Genomic DNA, 17,332 nt, shown 5'->3' on the forward strand with positions numbered 1-17,332 from the left:
TTTTTTTAAACTCTGTTTCTCACCGTTGAAATGTACCTGTGATAAAAAAAAATACCTCTCCATTCTTTGTAGGTGGGAAAACTTGCAAAATTGGCAGTATATCAAATACTTATTCTCCCCACTGTGTGTGTGTATGTATGTATTTGTGTGTGTGTGTGTGTGTGTGTGTGTGTGTGTGTGTGTGTGTGTGTGTGTATGTATATATATATATATATATATATATATATATATATATATACACACATACACATATATATATATATATATATATATATATATATATATATATATATATATATACACACATACACATATATATATATATAATGTAAATGTTGCATTTGTAATATGTGGTGATTGCATAAAATACCTCATTACATTAGATATGCTGCTGTGGACTTATAAGTAAGTCCATTTGCATGGGACTTGTGATTACGGACTGCAGCTTAGATGCATTGTTTAATGAAATCTACATTTTGTCTTATGAGAATGTCAGGCTGTGTCTCTCTCCACCATGCTTTGCACTACTTTTATGTGGGTTCGGATTGGTTGTTACTTATAAAATATTTGCTGGTGTTTAAATTCAAATCAAATAATTATAAAGTACAATTAACTAAACCACCACTTATAAAAAAGGATTAGTTGGTAATTGAACACATACTGAGGTATATGATCGCCAGTGGTGGTTGCTACGTTAATGTAGATGCATTTTCAGTGACAAAAGGGCTGTTCAGGTTATAAAATCTAGTGTCATATCTGGGATTTTTGAGTTAATAAAGAAGGTGGTCTGTGCATGGTCTTCAATGCTTGGTCTTAGCGGACAGTGATTACCTTGCATTTCCTTTGTGAGGAGAGGGGAGTATGGATATGCCAGACACATAGGACAGGGAGTTACCCAGCTGATGAATAAAAGCAGAAGTCAATTGAAGTCCTACTTTCTCCTCTCACTTGAGTCATCTGTCTGGGGAGAGTCAGGAGATCTTCCTCACATCAGTGGTTCAGATGACTTTTCTCTAATGTGTATGAGGGTCATAACTGCCAGGGTTACCCAAAGACCACAGTCGATTGCCGGAGACCCAGCAGGGTCACATTATACAGTTCTCTGCTATGGTAACCCATCGGTAGCCTGCGATCGCGTCATGGGTGGCTGATGGGAGCAGATGCGCTCATGCACAAGCAACCAGTCCATTTAAATGCTACTGTCAGAGATAGATGGCTGGTGATATGTCAGATAGCATCTCTTGTGTGTGGAGCAAGCTCCGCTCCTGAGCCCTCGCCACACACAGTGACCCCAGCACTGACATGCATCTATGCCATTGTGCGCATTTGTCTGATACTGCAGTATTCTTCATGGCCTTTGACTGCTGCGATTCCTTCTATTTCCTGAATATGGTTCTTTTCTGATAATAATTTTATATAATTCCCCTAACTGCTCTTTAGTTTTCTTAATTCTCTGCTTCTTTCTCTTTCCTTCTGCAGAGAAGGTTATTCAGAAAAATGTGTCATGAACAACTACTTTGGTATCGGTTTAGATGCCAAAATTTCCCTAGAATTTAACAACAAACGTGAGGAACACCCTGAAAAGTGCAGGTGAGGAAGAATCGCCGTACTTGGATGTTAAATAACGTATAGTTTTAATGACAATCTGTCAACAAAATGCTTCTTTTTTTGTCTATGGATAAATAATTCTAGAAAAACGTGATAAAAATATTCTGACTGTGCATTTCTACCAGTGACTTACCCTGGTTTTAATAAAACGGTTGCAGATACATATATATTTGTGAAGCATTCCTCTAATGTGAAGACCTCTTTTTAAGGAGTCAGTTGGCAATCATGGCACCTGGCCTACTACACAGACTACATTTGGTCATACCGCTCTCTGCACCTCTGACTCGCTTGGACCAAAGTTTAAAAGACCTCGTAGATAAAGGTATTCTCATCATAGTAAGTGTTGGCATATTAATAGACTATTACTCAAAGATTGCTGTGGGCCCTACATTAGGGTTCCCCACAATGCTTAAAATTCCCATTGTTAAGGGATATGAAATCAACCCCTTAATTGAATAGTTCTGCTCTGTAATTGGTGGTTAGAAACGTTCATGCAAAGAGGAAAATCTGTAAAGGAGATACAAAGCAAAAGCATTGATGCAGTCACTTCATTTACTGATGGCATGGTCTAGCAATATGTCAGCACCTACTGAGGTGGGAAAACTCTTTAAAGGGAACCTGTCACCTGAATTTGGCGGGACCAGTTTTGGGTCATATGGGCGGGGTTTTCGGGTGTTTGATTCACCCTTTCCTTACCTGCTGGCTGCATGCTGGCCGCAATATTAGATTGAAGTTCATTCTCTGTCCTCCGGAGTACACGCCAGCGCAAGGTAATATTGCCTTGCGTGTACTCCGGAGGACAGAGAATGAACTTCAATCCAATATTGCGGCCAGCATGCAGCCAGCGGGTAAGGAAAGGGTGAATCAAACACCCGAAAACCCCGCCCATATGACCCAAAACTGGTCCCGCCAAATTCAGGTGACAGGTTCCCTTTAAGACTTACTCGAAATATTATGTAGAGACACTATCTTAGCATATGTGATTTACCTAAGGGAATATGTTAACAAAAAAACTGGAACTTTATTATACTTAAGAGTTGATCACATACAATATTATTATTATTATTATTTTTATAAATGTTTTCTTTTGTTCTCTGGATATTTCATGTAATCAATATATAATTTATTATAGAAGCCGAACGAAAAACATGATGTGGTATGGAGTCCTTGGAACCAAAGAGTTATTGCAAAGAACTTATAAGAATTTGGAGCAAAAGGTTCAACTGGAGGTAACATGGAACAGATCAGTCTTGTAGGAGATTCTCTGACAGATCGTTTTTTGGGGGAGATTGTAGATTAAATCGTTCTTTTAAGAGATCATGGCGAAGATCGGTCTTTGGGGAGATTCTAGGACAGATTAGTCTTGCAGAAGATTCTGGAACTCATTAATTTTTTAGGAAATTGTGGATCCGATCAGTCTTGTGGGAGATGCTGGAGCATATCCGTATTGTAGTAGATACTGGGACAGATTAGGCTTGTGGGAGATTCTGGAGCAGATCAGTCTTGTGGGAGATTCTGGAGCAGATCAGCATTGTGGGAGATTCTGGAGCAGATCAGTCTTGTGGGAGATTCTGGAGCAGATCAGCATTGTGGGAGATTCTGGAGCAGATCAGCCTTGTGGGAGATTCTGGAGCAGGTCAGCCTCGTAGGATATTCTGGAGCAGATCAGCCTTGTGGGAGACTCTGGAGCAGGACAGCCTTGTAGGATATTCTGGAGCAGATCAGCCTTGTGGGAGATTCTGGAGCAGGACAGCCTTTTAGGATATTCTGGAGCAGATCAGCCTTGTGGGAGATTCTGGAGCAGGTCAGCCTTGTAGGATGTTCTGGAGCAGGTCAGCCTTGTAGGATATTCTGGAGCAGGTCAGCCTTGTAGGATGTTCTGGAGCAGATCAGCCTTGTGGGAGATTCTGGAACAGATCAATCTTGTGGGAGATTCTGGAACAGGTCAGACGTGTGGGAGTTTCTTTAGCAGGTCAGTCTTGTGGGAGATTCTAGAACAGATCAGTCTAGTTAAATTTGACTAGTCTGAGGAGGATAATGGAGCAAATCAGTCTTCAGAGGGATTATAGATCAGAGCAGACTTCAGGGAGATTATTGAACAGCAAACCACAAGAAAACTGAAATAATTATTTTTTGCCTCACTAACCTTCTTAGATTAAATATTTTATTAGTATGTAAGTATAAAAACTACACACAAACAAAAGGAAAAAGAGTGCAAATCACATACGGTAATAAAATTGTCAGATGTTAAAATAAGACTGGAGGCATGCTGCATAAGTAATAGCAAAAATTGCTATCTAGTGTGAAACAGGATGAAGTATGTAGATGAATCGGGCTTGCAGGTAATACAAATATACAATACAATTATAGCAAGCTGTGCAAGTGAGATATAGATGGTCAAATGAATATAGGCTAGCATATAATAATGTATATTATAGCGTGTATATAATTATTCATGCATATATACGCCACCTCACAACTGCCAATATTAAACTAGGGATAATGATACCAGAATAGCAGCAAGACCTACTCAGTGATGCCCCAACCCCGGCGTGTCATGGCAATGCCTTTGTGTGGGTGTTTTGTGCATATTGATTCTATTGGTTCCTTGAAACCCCTTTTCTGAGGAGATATGAACCAGGTCTGTCTTCGGGGATATTATAGATCAGGTCAATCATCGGGGAGATTATGGACCAGGTCATTGTTTGGGGAGATTATGCACCAGGTCGGTTTTCAGGGAGATTATGGACCAGGTAAGTCTTCGGGAAAATTATCCGCCAGGTCGGATTTCGGGGAGATTATGGACCAGGTCAGTGTTTGGGGAGATTATGGACCAGGTCAGTCTTCGAGGGGATTATGGACCAGGTCAGTCTTCGGGGAGAATATGGACCAAGTCAGTCTTCAGGGAGATTACGGACCAGGGCATTGTTCAGGGAGATTACGGACCAGGGCATTGTTCGTGGAGATTATGCACCAGGTCAGTCTTTGGGGAGATTATGGTTGTCTAATACAGTGTTCCCCAACTCCGGTCCTCAAGGCCTAGGTCATGTTTTCAGGATTTCCTTTGTATTGCACAGGTGATGGAATTATTGCCTGTGCAGGTGATGCAATTATCATATGGGCAATACTAAGAAAATCCTGAAAACATGACCTGTTGATGGGCCTTGAGGACTGGAGTTGGGGAACACTGGTCTAATATATTGCCATAAGCAAAAGTGGCTGCACAGTGTAGTACAGAATTTGTAGAAAATGTAGCTGTACTTTACTGTTTGTACTGTAACTATTTTCTATATAGCTAGGGGCTAATTGACGTGCTTGAATTCTTGGCTGCATACACTTTGTATTGACTGTGGCTTGAATTATATAAATTCTAGTCATGCAAAGGCCTCTTGATGTTTTGTTCAATATCCTCCATTGTTTTCTTTTTGGCAGTGTGATGGCCAGTACATCCCCCTCCCAAGTCTCCAGGGCATTGCGGTGTTAAACATCCCTAGCTATGCTGGCGGCACCAATTTCTGGGGTGGAACTAAAGAGGATGATGTAAGTAAAGCTGAACAGAGGAAGCCTATGTCAGACATTATCTTTACATGGCTTTGTTATTTTCTTGCCTCGTGTCATATAAGATCTGCTTACACTTTCCTTTCCTGGTGGTATTCTTAGTCCAGTAGCTGCTGCAGATTCCTCATAGTGGTGCTATTTTAGGCGTGGGAACTTCTGTACATTTAGTGCAGGAATCTTGTCGTAGAATAAAAAAAAACCTAAAATAACAAAGATTCCTGATGACTGAGACGTTTATGATAGATTTCACAGTGAGATAAGGAAACTCTGTATGAGTGGTCCGGCATGTGGCCTTCAGTCATATTATTTAGTTTCTCCTTTTGACCTGTTGCATTTCCAACAAGAACTTGATGTCAAAAGGGATGAAATTTTGGGCAAGCATTGAACGTCTGAAATGAAGTGTCAGCTTATAGCCTAAGGAAATTGCACCCTCCAATAACCTTGTTATTTTTTTTTCTAGCACATGAGGCTGACAGTCTGTGATCACTTAGTTTTTTTTCTAAAACTCTCCAAAACAACTTGGAGTTCAGTTTTGATTGGAGAGTTAGAGAGGGGTATTGGGATATCTGCACATGACATTTTAAGACATCGGCTTCCCTAGATTTTGATGAGGTTTGACTAGCCAAAACCACTTCAGGGTTGCCCTCATTTTTGCAGCTGTATTGAGAAGAAAAAAAAATAATAATTAAAAAAAATATATACTGTATATTATATAGATTTTCCACACTAGCCACTGGCTTTTTATTTAGATTCATACTTCCTGCCTTTTCAGGAAGAGTTTTCAGCAATCTCATTACAATCAGAGGCAGAGTTACCTTGACAGGTAACTTCAGAGCTGATTTCACGGGATCCACCAGTGACAACAGGGGATGTCACTGCCCGCCATGTGCCCCTCCATTCAAATTGACATTTTCACATGCTCATTAGAAGCTTCAGTACAAAAGATAAATCTGCTGCTTCTAATGTATATGTGCATTTCCTGAAAGAACAGTAAGGACTCGCTCACACCAGCGTACAAATCTGACGAATGCTATCTGAATTTTTCATGGGATAGCACTTGGACCAATGGCATTCAATGGGTCAGTGCTGATGGCCTTTTTTTTTCCCCTTTTTCTGACAGGATCTGTCTGAAAAAAAATATTTTACTACAAAATCGGATGGGTGTGAAGAGAAAAAAAATCAGATGCTGCAGTATGGCATTTGATATTTAAGGATACATTACAATTCTGTAGTATAGGAGACTGAAACTGCAAATGGTCCTGTAAATAATTAATAGCTGTTGAGTTAAAGAACGGATTGCACACAGATGACAAGTGAGAACAAATCTTAACACTTTCTGGATGAAAATTGTACCGATTTTTTTTTTTTTTTCTTATACTGTGTGACCCTGGTCTAAGCATGAGTCTAGATAGGCACCAGTGACCAGTGTGACTATTACATTTTTTTTTTATTATATAAAAAACAGAGAAAGCAACAAAACTAAACAAACATAAAACCTGATTTAATTAATAGGATATGTATTTCCTGATCCTACACTCTCTTTAAGAATGGACTGATGCACCATTAGCTGCTACTATTTTGGATTGTGATATATGTCTCATGGGTAAGAAAAATATAAAAGAAAGTTTCATGCTAGAAAATTACTAAAAGCCTTTTACTTTAAGGACTTTTGCCTTATCAGGATACAATTTGTAATGTCTTGATTGTGAGTGGGGGCATAGCCATAATCATCTGGATGATATGTCTGATAATTCATTGTGATGTGTCACTTATTCTGGCAATCTTGAGAAGTTTTCTTCATGATTGAATATATTAATATTACTTTTTCTGCCCTTCTCAGCTCTATTCTTAGTGCTGATGCTCCTGCACCATGTTCCCGAATGATACAGACATATAGAAATATCACCCTGTGTTTATCATGTGACTAACAAACAGCTAAGAGTTGCCCTCTCACAAGGAGAAGTGCCAATGGCAACCTGGTGCCAACAATTTAATGGCACTTTTCCCGTCTTCTAGGAAATAAAGCACAATGTAATAGTCTGATACCAGTATAATCATCTCAAAAATACAGTTTGTGAAAATAAATATATATATTTATATATTTTCACAAACTGCTTCCATATCTTCCTGGACTACAGCTTTATTACTCTAGATGTTAGGAGGTCTCTCCTTTTGGTGCTATTTTTAGTAGGGATTTTTTATTTTAAATTGGAAATCTATATTTTCAATTAATGTTGTGGAAGTCATTACCTCCCCCAGTCAAATAAAGGGCCGATTTTTATTTATTTGTATTTTTTCAATTGACCTTTCAATAGTGCCCCCTAGTGTCAGCTGTCACTAAAGATCTCTAGAGCTGGGATGGCAGAAATAGACCAGATCCCTCTGGGTTGTTATGTTGGATTTATATGTATTGCCATTGCTGTTATTTGCTCACCTCAGATATTCGGTGCACCTTCGTTTGATGATAAAATCCTGGAGGTGGTGGCAGTATTTGGGAGCATGCAGATGGCTGTCTCTAGGGTGATCAAGCTTCAGCACCACAGAATAGCTCAGGTAAGCTTCAAAAAGTAATTTACATGCTAATATGATTACAGTGTAGTGGGGATATGTCCATGCTTCACTTTCTGCAGATATTAAAGGTTAAAGTGGATGTCATGCACAAATCGTTCCCTGGCTTCGTGAAGAAAACAAAACAGGTGCATTCATGCTGAGTTTGCAATGTCTGATGTATACATCAGGTGGCTTTCTTCATGTATGCATCCACTGGATGTATCTTATCTTTGCTAGTGTATATCCATGTTAGAATGTTACCTGCCATGTGCAAAAACGTACTGCATCTTCATGGAGTGTTTTTCTCGCTCTCCCTTTCCCTCGCTCTCCCTTTCCCTCGCTCTCCCTTTCCCTTGCTCTCTCTCTCGCGCTCGCTTTCCCTGTCTCGCACGTGCTCTCTCTCGCTCCCTATCTATTTCTCTCTCGCTCCCTATCTATTTCTCTCTTGCTCCCTATCTTTCTCTCTCTCGCTCTCTATCTTTCTCTCTCGCTCCCTATCTTTCTCTCTCGCTCCCTATCTTTCTCTCTCTCGCTCCCTATCTTTCTCTCTCTCGCTCCCTATCTTTCTCTCTCTCGCTCCCTATCTTTCTCTCTCTCGCTCCCTATCTTTCTCTCTCTCGCTCCCTATCTTTCTCTCTCTCGCTCCCTATCTTTCTCTCTCTCGCTCCCTATCTTTCTCTCTCGCTCCCTATCTTTCTCTCTCTCGCTCCCTATCTTTCTCTCTCTCGCTCCCTATCTTTCTCTCTCTCGCTCCATCTTTCTCTCTCTCGCTCCCTATCTTTCTCTCTCTCGCTCCCTACCTTTCTCTCTATCACGCCCTATCTTTCTCTCTCTCGCTCCCTATCTTTCTCTCTATATTGCTTTCTATCTTTTTCATATATATAAAACACACTGTGGTACCATCATTAGTGTGCAATCACGTCGTTGACTGTGCCATTCTGTGCAGCAAAAGTAAATAAATATGTTAGGCTTCTTTCACATTTCCGTCGGTACGGGGCTGTCACGAAGCGTCTGCATGACGTAGCGACGGAAGTGTGTGCTTTCACATTTCCGTCAGACTGCAGGGTGAAGAAACGTCGTGAGAGTGATATTTCCTGCTGGGCATGCGCAGCCTGAAACACTGGATGCGACGTACAGAAAAACGTTCCCTTAAACGTTTTTCTGTGACGACGGTCTGCCAAAACCCGACGCAACCAGTGCACAACGGACGCAACGTGTCGCGATCCGTCGGCAATGCAAGTCTATTTTTTTGCAGGATCCTGCATTTTCAAAAATCGACGTATTGCGACAGTAGCAGAAAGACGGAAATGTGGAAGTAGCCTTAAGGTCAGTTTACAATTACATGTTTTTGCCCTTATCTGGAAATAAGGACGGAAGTAACTAGAGATTTAAGGCCAAACATACAGTGCAAATGTATTGTGAATGCACAGCAAAAATCATTTATAGAGGACCTTTCACCAGTTTGAGGTACATTAGCTTGTAAAGTTTAGATTTTAATATCCATTAAGACCAAGAAGTTGTCTCTGGGGGTGTTGACTTTTTCTCCTACATGTCATTGACTAATCATTAGCTGGAGGCACAGTGCACACCTCTTGCATCTCTCTTTTTGTCTCACTGTCCCTGTAGAGGTGGAGGAGAGTATAGCAGAGCAGTGTGTCAGTAAAATCACCTGTGCATCTGGCAGCTCTCATCCTACAGCACTGTCGGTTTGGTGATAGAAGGAGTACAGCAGACCTTACAGTGTCTTTGGATGAGAGTTGCAGATGCATAGGTGTTAGTAATGAGGCACAGCTCTGCTGTACTCCCCTTCCTTGCTTGTAATCACAGTAGAAGCCTCCAATAATACAAGTGAGGAGAGCAGAGCTGTTCTGTTTGTCTTCCCCTCCTGCTTATGATTGCTGAACATCATACAGGGGAAAAAGTCAATACTCCCAGATATGGATCTCTGTTAACACCCTCTTGTTCTTAGGATATAAACTTTACAAGATAACATCTCTGCAACAGAAATGAGAAATTAGGAAAAATAAAAGCTGTTTTATTCAGCTCTGCAGCCTCTGTTAAATGATGTGGCCAGCTTAACATGCTCAAACTGGTGAAAGTCCTCTTTAAACAGGTGTTCTGTACCAGATTCTGTTATCCAGATTTCAGATGACAATACCCAAATCTCTCCCACGTTTCTACTGGTTTTAATCTGGAGTCCCACGTTAATCTGACCTTAGGAATTCTACACGTATAGATAATATGGGATAGTAAGTCCGGCAACTATTTGTCCTTACTGCAAGTCTGGGATGTTTTGTTTTTTTTTCTGTCAAAAATAATAGCATGGCATGCTGCAATGTAACGTATATGTATGATTGTCTTATCCCTTAGAAGAATGACTCTGTACATAAGGTATCCAGCAAAGCTCCCCTAATGAACAGTATATAAATTCAGTTTTTTTCTTTTGTGTTTTTCTTCCCGCAGTGTCGATCTGTGAAGATCACAATCCTCGGAGAAGAGGGGGTTCCTGTACAGGTTGATGGAGAAGCTTGGATCCAGCCTCCTGGGGTTATAAAAATTGTGCACAAAAACCGGGCCCAGATGTTAACCAGGGACAGAGTAAGTCCAATTAGGAATATCTGTAGAATTACCATTTCTGATTTTTTTTTGATGGCTATTAACCTTTTCTCGGAAAATGTTCTTCTTAGCTGGATCTTAACAATTTAAATAATGGAGCAATTTCTGGTCGCATTCTAATGTTCCAGTCACATAATTGATGCAAAAATGTAATTCTGGATTATCATTGCTGCAAGAAATGACTGGCTCTTTGAGTCATGCCTATAAATATTTTACTACCTTCCTGTGTTGGTTATTTATGAGCATGGCAACAAAAATGGTTTTATCTGTTACAAACTCCAAATATGTAGTGTATACCAGTGTTTCCATTCCAAATGGTGATGACATCGTTTGCTATATGAGCCCCTCTTAGTCTGCCATGCTCTCACTTTTTCCACTTGTCAGAGATTCATCGGAAGGAAGTGAGCGCACAGCTGCCCAATGGCGGTATCTGATTGGCTGCTACACCTACATGGCATAACAATGTCACACAAACCACGGGAGACTCTGTGCCAACAATGCTGGAACGGCGCTGGTTCGGGTGGTATGGATCATTTGTCTTTTACAAGGGGGATTACTTAATTTAGAAAGGGTTTGTCCAAGTAAGTGCAACTCCTTTTAAGCAAGGCATATGAGATGTAAAGATTTGAGAAAAAAATGAGCTTTGATTAAACATATAGTGCAAATCTGTGAAACGCGGGATCTTTTCCCCTCACATTTTCTTCCTTGCTCAACTTTCTTTTTCTTACCTGTTTCAGATAGTCGAATTTTGACTTATCTACTAAGCTGTTTTTAGAATTTGGAGTCTGATTTCCTATGATTCCAATAATATAATCCTGCGGCAGTATCATCAATCATTGTGAGATGTTGTTCTCCCCGTGTGGGGTTATAGACTGCTGAGCAGTGACATCTGTCACAATGTGTCCATTTTGGTGATGTCTCATAACATGAAGGATGTGCACAATGCTGACATTCTCTATACATTTTATTGAGGGGAACTTAGGAGATAAAGTGAGTTCTGTGCGATTGATAGTGCTAAATATGGAGGTAATATATTTGGGTAAAGACAGTGATACATAAGAGTAGGACAGAGCATGGATCTGCTTAGAATAAAGAGCAGATGACTGATTAGACTCCTGCGTCAGCTCACAGTAACAGGCTGTTCTTTCTGGCTTGTTTTGTCAGACATTACTTCCCTATTCTGATGGCACAACTAGGACATAACAAATAGGCTATTTTTGAGCTTTTATATTTGAAAAGACTCTTGTCCCCAGCATCTCTCATATAATACTTCTAGCTAAAAGTGTTACACCTTAGTCCTAAAGTAATGTCAGTGAAGGAAGGAATGTAAGTGACGAGGTTGTGTCAGTTCTCATAACAGCTCCAGTATAATACAGGAAACACACAGGAGCATCTCTTCTTAGAACTGTACATATATATATATATATATATATATATATATATATATATATATATACACTAGATGGTAGCCCGATTCTAACGCATCGGGTATTCTAGAATATGTATGTAGTTTATTTATGAAGATTTAAGAATAATGCAATGAATACACAGGATTCGGCCGGCTGGCCGGGCGCGACCGATCAGCGAAGCTTGTTTCAAATCCTGCGCCAATTCTAGGCCGGACTGCGCCTGTCGCTGATTGGTCGCGGCCGGGCTCAACCAATCATTGAAGTCAGGGCCGGCTCCAGGTTTTTGAGGGCCCCGGGTGAAAGAGTCGCAGTGGGCGCCCCCTTTAACACATACCACAATTCATGATGCACAGATACAGCAGAGAAATATAGCACAGCCACGTAGCATATAACACAGCCCACGTAGTATATAGCACAGCCCACGTAGTATATGGCACAGCCCATGCAGTATATAGCACAGCCCACGTAGTATATGGCACAGCCCACGCAGTATATAGCACAGCCCACGCAGTATATAATAAATATAAGAAAACTGACTGAACAACAATATAGTCTGAACTGGTGCATAACCAGAAAAGTCATATAGCAAATAGATCAATGGCTGCACTCAAAATGTACTGTGCTAAGGCAAGGAAATGTGCAATTCATGAAATGTGAATAGCATAATGGCTTGTGAAATTTATGAAAAAACACATGATATTCTTAGCACAAGATTTGGCCAAAAGTTGTGAGCCCATCGACCAAACGTCAAGGTAATCTCAAAACAGATGGGTACCTGAGCTGACTGCCTAGTGTGAACACTTACCTATGGCTAATAACATGGTAACGCCTGCTTATATAGGAAGCTCAGAACCAACTGTGTTTGGATGTAATTAAAATCACAGCATGGTGAAGGGCGGGGCGTTCAAGTCAGAAAAAATAGTACATAGTAAATATAAGAAAACTGACTGAACAACAATATAGTCTGAACTGGTGCATAACCAGAAAAGTCATATAGAAAATAGATCAATGGCTGCACTCAAAATTTACTGTGCTAAGGCAAGGAAATGTGCAATACATGAAATGTGAATAGCATAATGGCTTGTGAAATTTATGAAAAAACACATGAGATTCTTAGCACAAGATTTGGCCAAAAGTTGTGAGCCCATCCACCAAACGTCAAGGTAATCTCAAAACGGATGGGTACCTGAGCTGACTGCCTAGTGTGAACACTTACCTATGTCTAATAACATGGTAAAGCCTGCTTATATAGGAAGCTCAGAACCAACTGTGTTTGGCTGTAATTAATATCACAGCATGGTGAAGGGCGGGGCGTTCAAGTCAGAAAAAATAGTACATAGTTAATATAAGAAAACTGACTGAACAACAATATAGTCTGAACTGGTGCATAACCAAAAAAGTCATATAGCAAATAGATCAATGGCTGCATTCAAAATTTACTGTGCTAAGGCAAGGAAATGTGCAATACATGAAATGTGAATAGCATAATGGCTTGTGAAATTTATCAGCGAAGCGTGTTTCAAATCCTGCGCCAATTCTCGGCCGGACTGCGCCTGTCGCTGATTGGTCGCGGCCGGGCGCCACCAATCATTGAAGTCAGGGCCGGCTCCAGGTTTTTGAGGGCCCCGGGTGAAAGAGTCGCTTTGGGCGCCCCTTTAACACATACCACGATTCATGATGCACAGATACAGCAGAGAAATATAGCACAGCCACGTAGCATATAACACAGCCCACGTAGTATATAACACAGCCCATGTAGCATATAGCACAGCCACGAAGCATATAACACAGCCCACGTAGTATATAGCACAGCCCACGTAGTATATGGCACAGCCCACGCAGTATATAGCACAGCCCACGCAGTATATATCACAGCCCACGCAGTATATAACACATCCCACATAGTATATAATACAGCCCACGCAGTATATAGCACAGCCCACTTAGTATATAACACAGCCCACGCAGTATATAGCACAACCCACGCAGTATATAGCACAACCCACGCAGTATATAGCACAGCCCACGTAGTATATAGCACAGCCACATAGCATATAGCAGTGTGGGCACCATATCCCTGTTAAAAAAAGAATGAAATTAAAAAATAGTTATATACTCATCTTTCGGCGGCCCCCGGATTCAGCCCAGGCCTTTAGCGATGCTCCCGCCAGGTCCGTTCCCAGTAATGCTTTGCGGCAATAACCCGTAATGATGTAGCGATTTTGCGAGACCGCTACATCATCTCGGGTCATTACTGCAAAGCATTATTGGGACCAGAGCATCGCGAGGAGCAGGAAAAGCTGCCAGGGACGCCGGAAGGTGAGAATACCATGATTTTTTATTTAATTACTATTTTTAACATTTATATCTTTTTACTATTGATGCTGCATAGGCAGCATCAATAGTAAAAAGTGGAGCGGTGTTTAAATCCCGCCCCAGTATCACTGATTGGTCGCAGCTGGCTGGGCGCGACCAATCAGCGACGCGGGATTTCCGTTACAAACAGACGGAAGTGGATCTTAGACAATTATATATATACTAGACTGTGGCCCGATTCTAATGCATCGGGTATTTTAGAATATGCATGTCCCCGTAGTATATGGACAATGATGATTCCAGAATTCGAGGCAGACTGTGCCCGTCGCTGATTGGTCGAGGCAACCTTTATGACATCATCGTCGCCATGGCAACCATTATGACATCTACGTCGATTCTGTGCCCGTCGCTGATTGGCCGAGGCCTGGCGGCCTCAACCAATCAGAGACGCGGGATTTCCAGGACAGACAGACAGAGACAGTCAGACGGACGGAAAAACCCTTAGACAATTATATATATATAGATAGATATATAATCCTATTCCTTCTGGAAATGTATAAATAAATTGGTGTCTGGTCATTACCAGTTGGTGTGTGTGTGTGTGACTGCACAATGACTCTGTCCAACCAGTGTTGACTGTGGGGGGGATGGTAATGCCCAGTTTTCTATATATTCGTAAATATTCAGAAGGATTAACAGGGACAGCACAACACAGACTTAAAAAGAAAGTTGCTCCCGAATAGTTATTTCTTGGGGAATATGTATTTTTACGTAGATGAACATGCCAGGAATAGTGATTGTAAGCTGTAGGCTGCTAGCTGATTTTTTTATTTTATTTTTTAAATGTTATTGCAGAGCTGACTAAGACTAGGTTTACATTAGCTTTTATGTGCGCAGCGTATCATCAGCATGCGCAAACGCATGCCAAAACGCATGCAAAAGCATGCTTACGTCTGCGCATCATCTTACGCATGACACAAACCAAAACGCTGCTTGTGCATGCGTTTAAATGCGTTTTGGCATGCGTTTGCGTTTTTTATGCCCGTGGTGGAGGCGGTGATATCATTTTCTGAACATGTGCAGTCTAAAGTACGCATGCGTATCGAACGCATGCGTACTCATGTGCTTGCGTATCAATGCGTTCCCATAGACAGTAACGACAATTGCGCAATATTTGACGCCTCAAAAAATGCAACATGGTGTGTTCGCCGGACACCGCCGCACACTGCGAAACGACACATATAGTACGGATCATATGCTGCTCACTTAAACGCTAATGTGAACCCGGCCTCAGGCTGATATTTGACACATAGTATAAAAGGAGCACTAAATTAAAATTGAACACGATAATATCACACGTGTGGTAGGTAACCTGCCTAGAGGTTCTTACAACTGGAGATAATAGTGATGATGGCAGTAGACTTTTTTTCTTTACTACCGCTTGGTCATCCCATTGGAGATTTTTTCAGACAGCGTCTCTTAAAGGAGTTGTCCTGGTGAAATGTTCCCCAGGGGCGTGGATCAGTAAAAATGCAAATTTAATGCCTATCAGCCCCACCTGGATCCAGCACAGGCCGCACCCTGTTCTGAGCTGACACTGGAAAAGGAAACGTCACTGTTTCACCAGCAGTTGGATCTGCTGCAGCCTGTGATTAGCTGCAGTGGTTAGGAGACTTGAACAGCATGTCATAAGCAGCTTATTGCCTAACTGATGCAGCCAATTACTGACCACATTGGTCCTCTTTATGGAGGACAAGTGACGTCTCCTTTCCCTTTGTCAGTGCAGACCACGGTGCTGCCTGCACTGGATACAGGTGGGTGCTGATAGGAGTATCATTTATTTTTATAGCCTTCTGAGGAACATTTTTGTGCTCGTTGAACCCCTTTAAGATTCATTACATGGGCTTATAATCAGCAAATGAGCTTTTAAGCAATGATTTTTCCTATGCAGTAAAATACTTATGGGTGGGCTGATTGGAGTGTTTATGCGAGTCATTAAATTATCATTGTTGGCAGCACACCACCGTGTGAAAAGAGGGAACGTGCTGCTGAAAACATGCATGCTGTATGAGGACAGAGCAATTGTATGAATCGTTCTGTGTCTGTACATGTAGATTGACCAGCACATGAAAGGAGCCATAAACGAGTGCTGAGTGACTTGCATATATAAAATAGTTGCTTACAATGAACAGATGATTGTATTCCACTGCAGAGCTTTAGCTGCAAAATTTTTATGTTGCAGTCTGAGGACTTGAGAAATAGGATGCTCTGTGTTTAGATAATGATCCATGGCCAGCTCTGGAATGACGTAGGATAGCATGCTGAGTCTATTCATGTAAGTAAGGTGGTTGAATACCCTAAATTAAACACCTGCATCATAAGGGTACGCAGCTCTGCTGCACAATGATCTGGACCAGCGAGTGCTGATGATTTGTCTCTAATCCTAGAGGCTCCTGCTGTCGTGCCGATTTCTAGGTAACTGGACCGCTGCCCGCCTCGCTGTGCCCCTTGCCTGGAGGACTTACACGTGTACTCTAAAGACCAATCTATATCTACACTGATATATAGTAATCCTACAATGTTGCAGCAATATGGTTACTTACATGTTGAGTGTCCAGCACAATACTTGCTCACTGAGTCCGATACAAAAGCATGAGGCACAGGGATTAGTTAATTTAAGGGATACTACAGTTTCCTATTTTACTTGTTCATTGGAGAGCCATGAGCTGCTGCGAGGAGACGCTTCTAATGAGATCTTAACTATGTGGTGCAGGCCTTGATTAACAAGCCAACCAGAAACCATCCCAGTGACATTTATACTAGAGTCAATGCAAGGTATAGCAGTATGTATATATCCAGAGATCAGTGAAATGGGACTCTATAAAGTGCTGACCTTTCTGTTTGCTCTCTGAACAGGCTTTTGAGAATACATTAAAGTCCTGGGAAGATAAGCAGAAGTATGACTCCTGCAAGCCGGCCCTTCGCCCTCACCTATACTCTCCACAAGCCGTGGACTTGGCTTCAGAAGAAGAGGTCACTCTGATTAATCTCTGCTCCCGGGCTGCAGAGGAACTCATTTCTAGGTAGGTTTCTTCCTAAGGTTTTTGTGCTGCCCTAATGTGAGCAATGTGTAATGTGCCGTGTGTGCCTGGGCTAGATTCTGTTCTTCCAGTGCCAGTAGTCTGTATAGTAACTAGTAATAAACCGATAATTTGGTGAATGACTTCAGGTTTAAGTTTTGGGTCAATCCAGGGCAAGTGAACCAATGATTTTTA

The 17,332-nt window shown here is 41.4% G+C and overlaps 1 protein-coding gene across 4 annotated transcripts in view; it reads left to right on the plus strand.

Moving 5' to 3' along the window:
* DGKH (diacylglycerol kinase eta) overlaps positions 1-17,332 on the plus strand; it is a 374,981-nt gene that overhangs the window by 320,134 nt on the left and 37,515 nt on the right. For all 4 annotated transcript variants that reach the window (XM_077297324.1, XM_077297326.1, XM_077297323.1 and 1 more), the window contains 6 exons: positions 1,480-1,590; positions 2,741-2,837; positions 5,041-5,148; positions 7,606-7,719; positions 10,180-10,314; positions 16,974-17,140. In XM_077297324.1, coding sequence (XP_077153439.1) covers positions 1,480-1,590; positions 2,741-2,837; positions 5,041-5,148; positions 7,606-7,719; positions 10,180-10,314; positions 16,974-17,140 — 732 coding nt within the window. The remainder of the gene's footprint in view (positions 1-1,479; positions 1,591-2,740; positions 2,838-5,040; positions 5,149-7,605; positions 7,720-10,179; positions 10,315-16,973; positions 17,141-17,332) is intronic.

This window comes from Ranitomeya variabilis, chromosome 3 (assembly GCF_051348905.1).
Source record: "Ranitomeya variabilis isolate aRanVar5 chromosome 3, aRanVar5.hap1, whole genome shotgun sequence".
NCBI lineage: Eukaryota > Metazoa > Chordata > Amphibia > Anura > Dendrobatidae > Ranitomeya > Ranitomeya variabilis.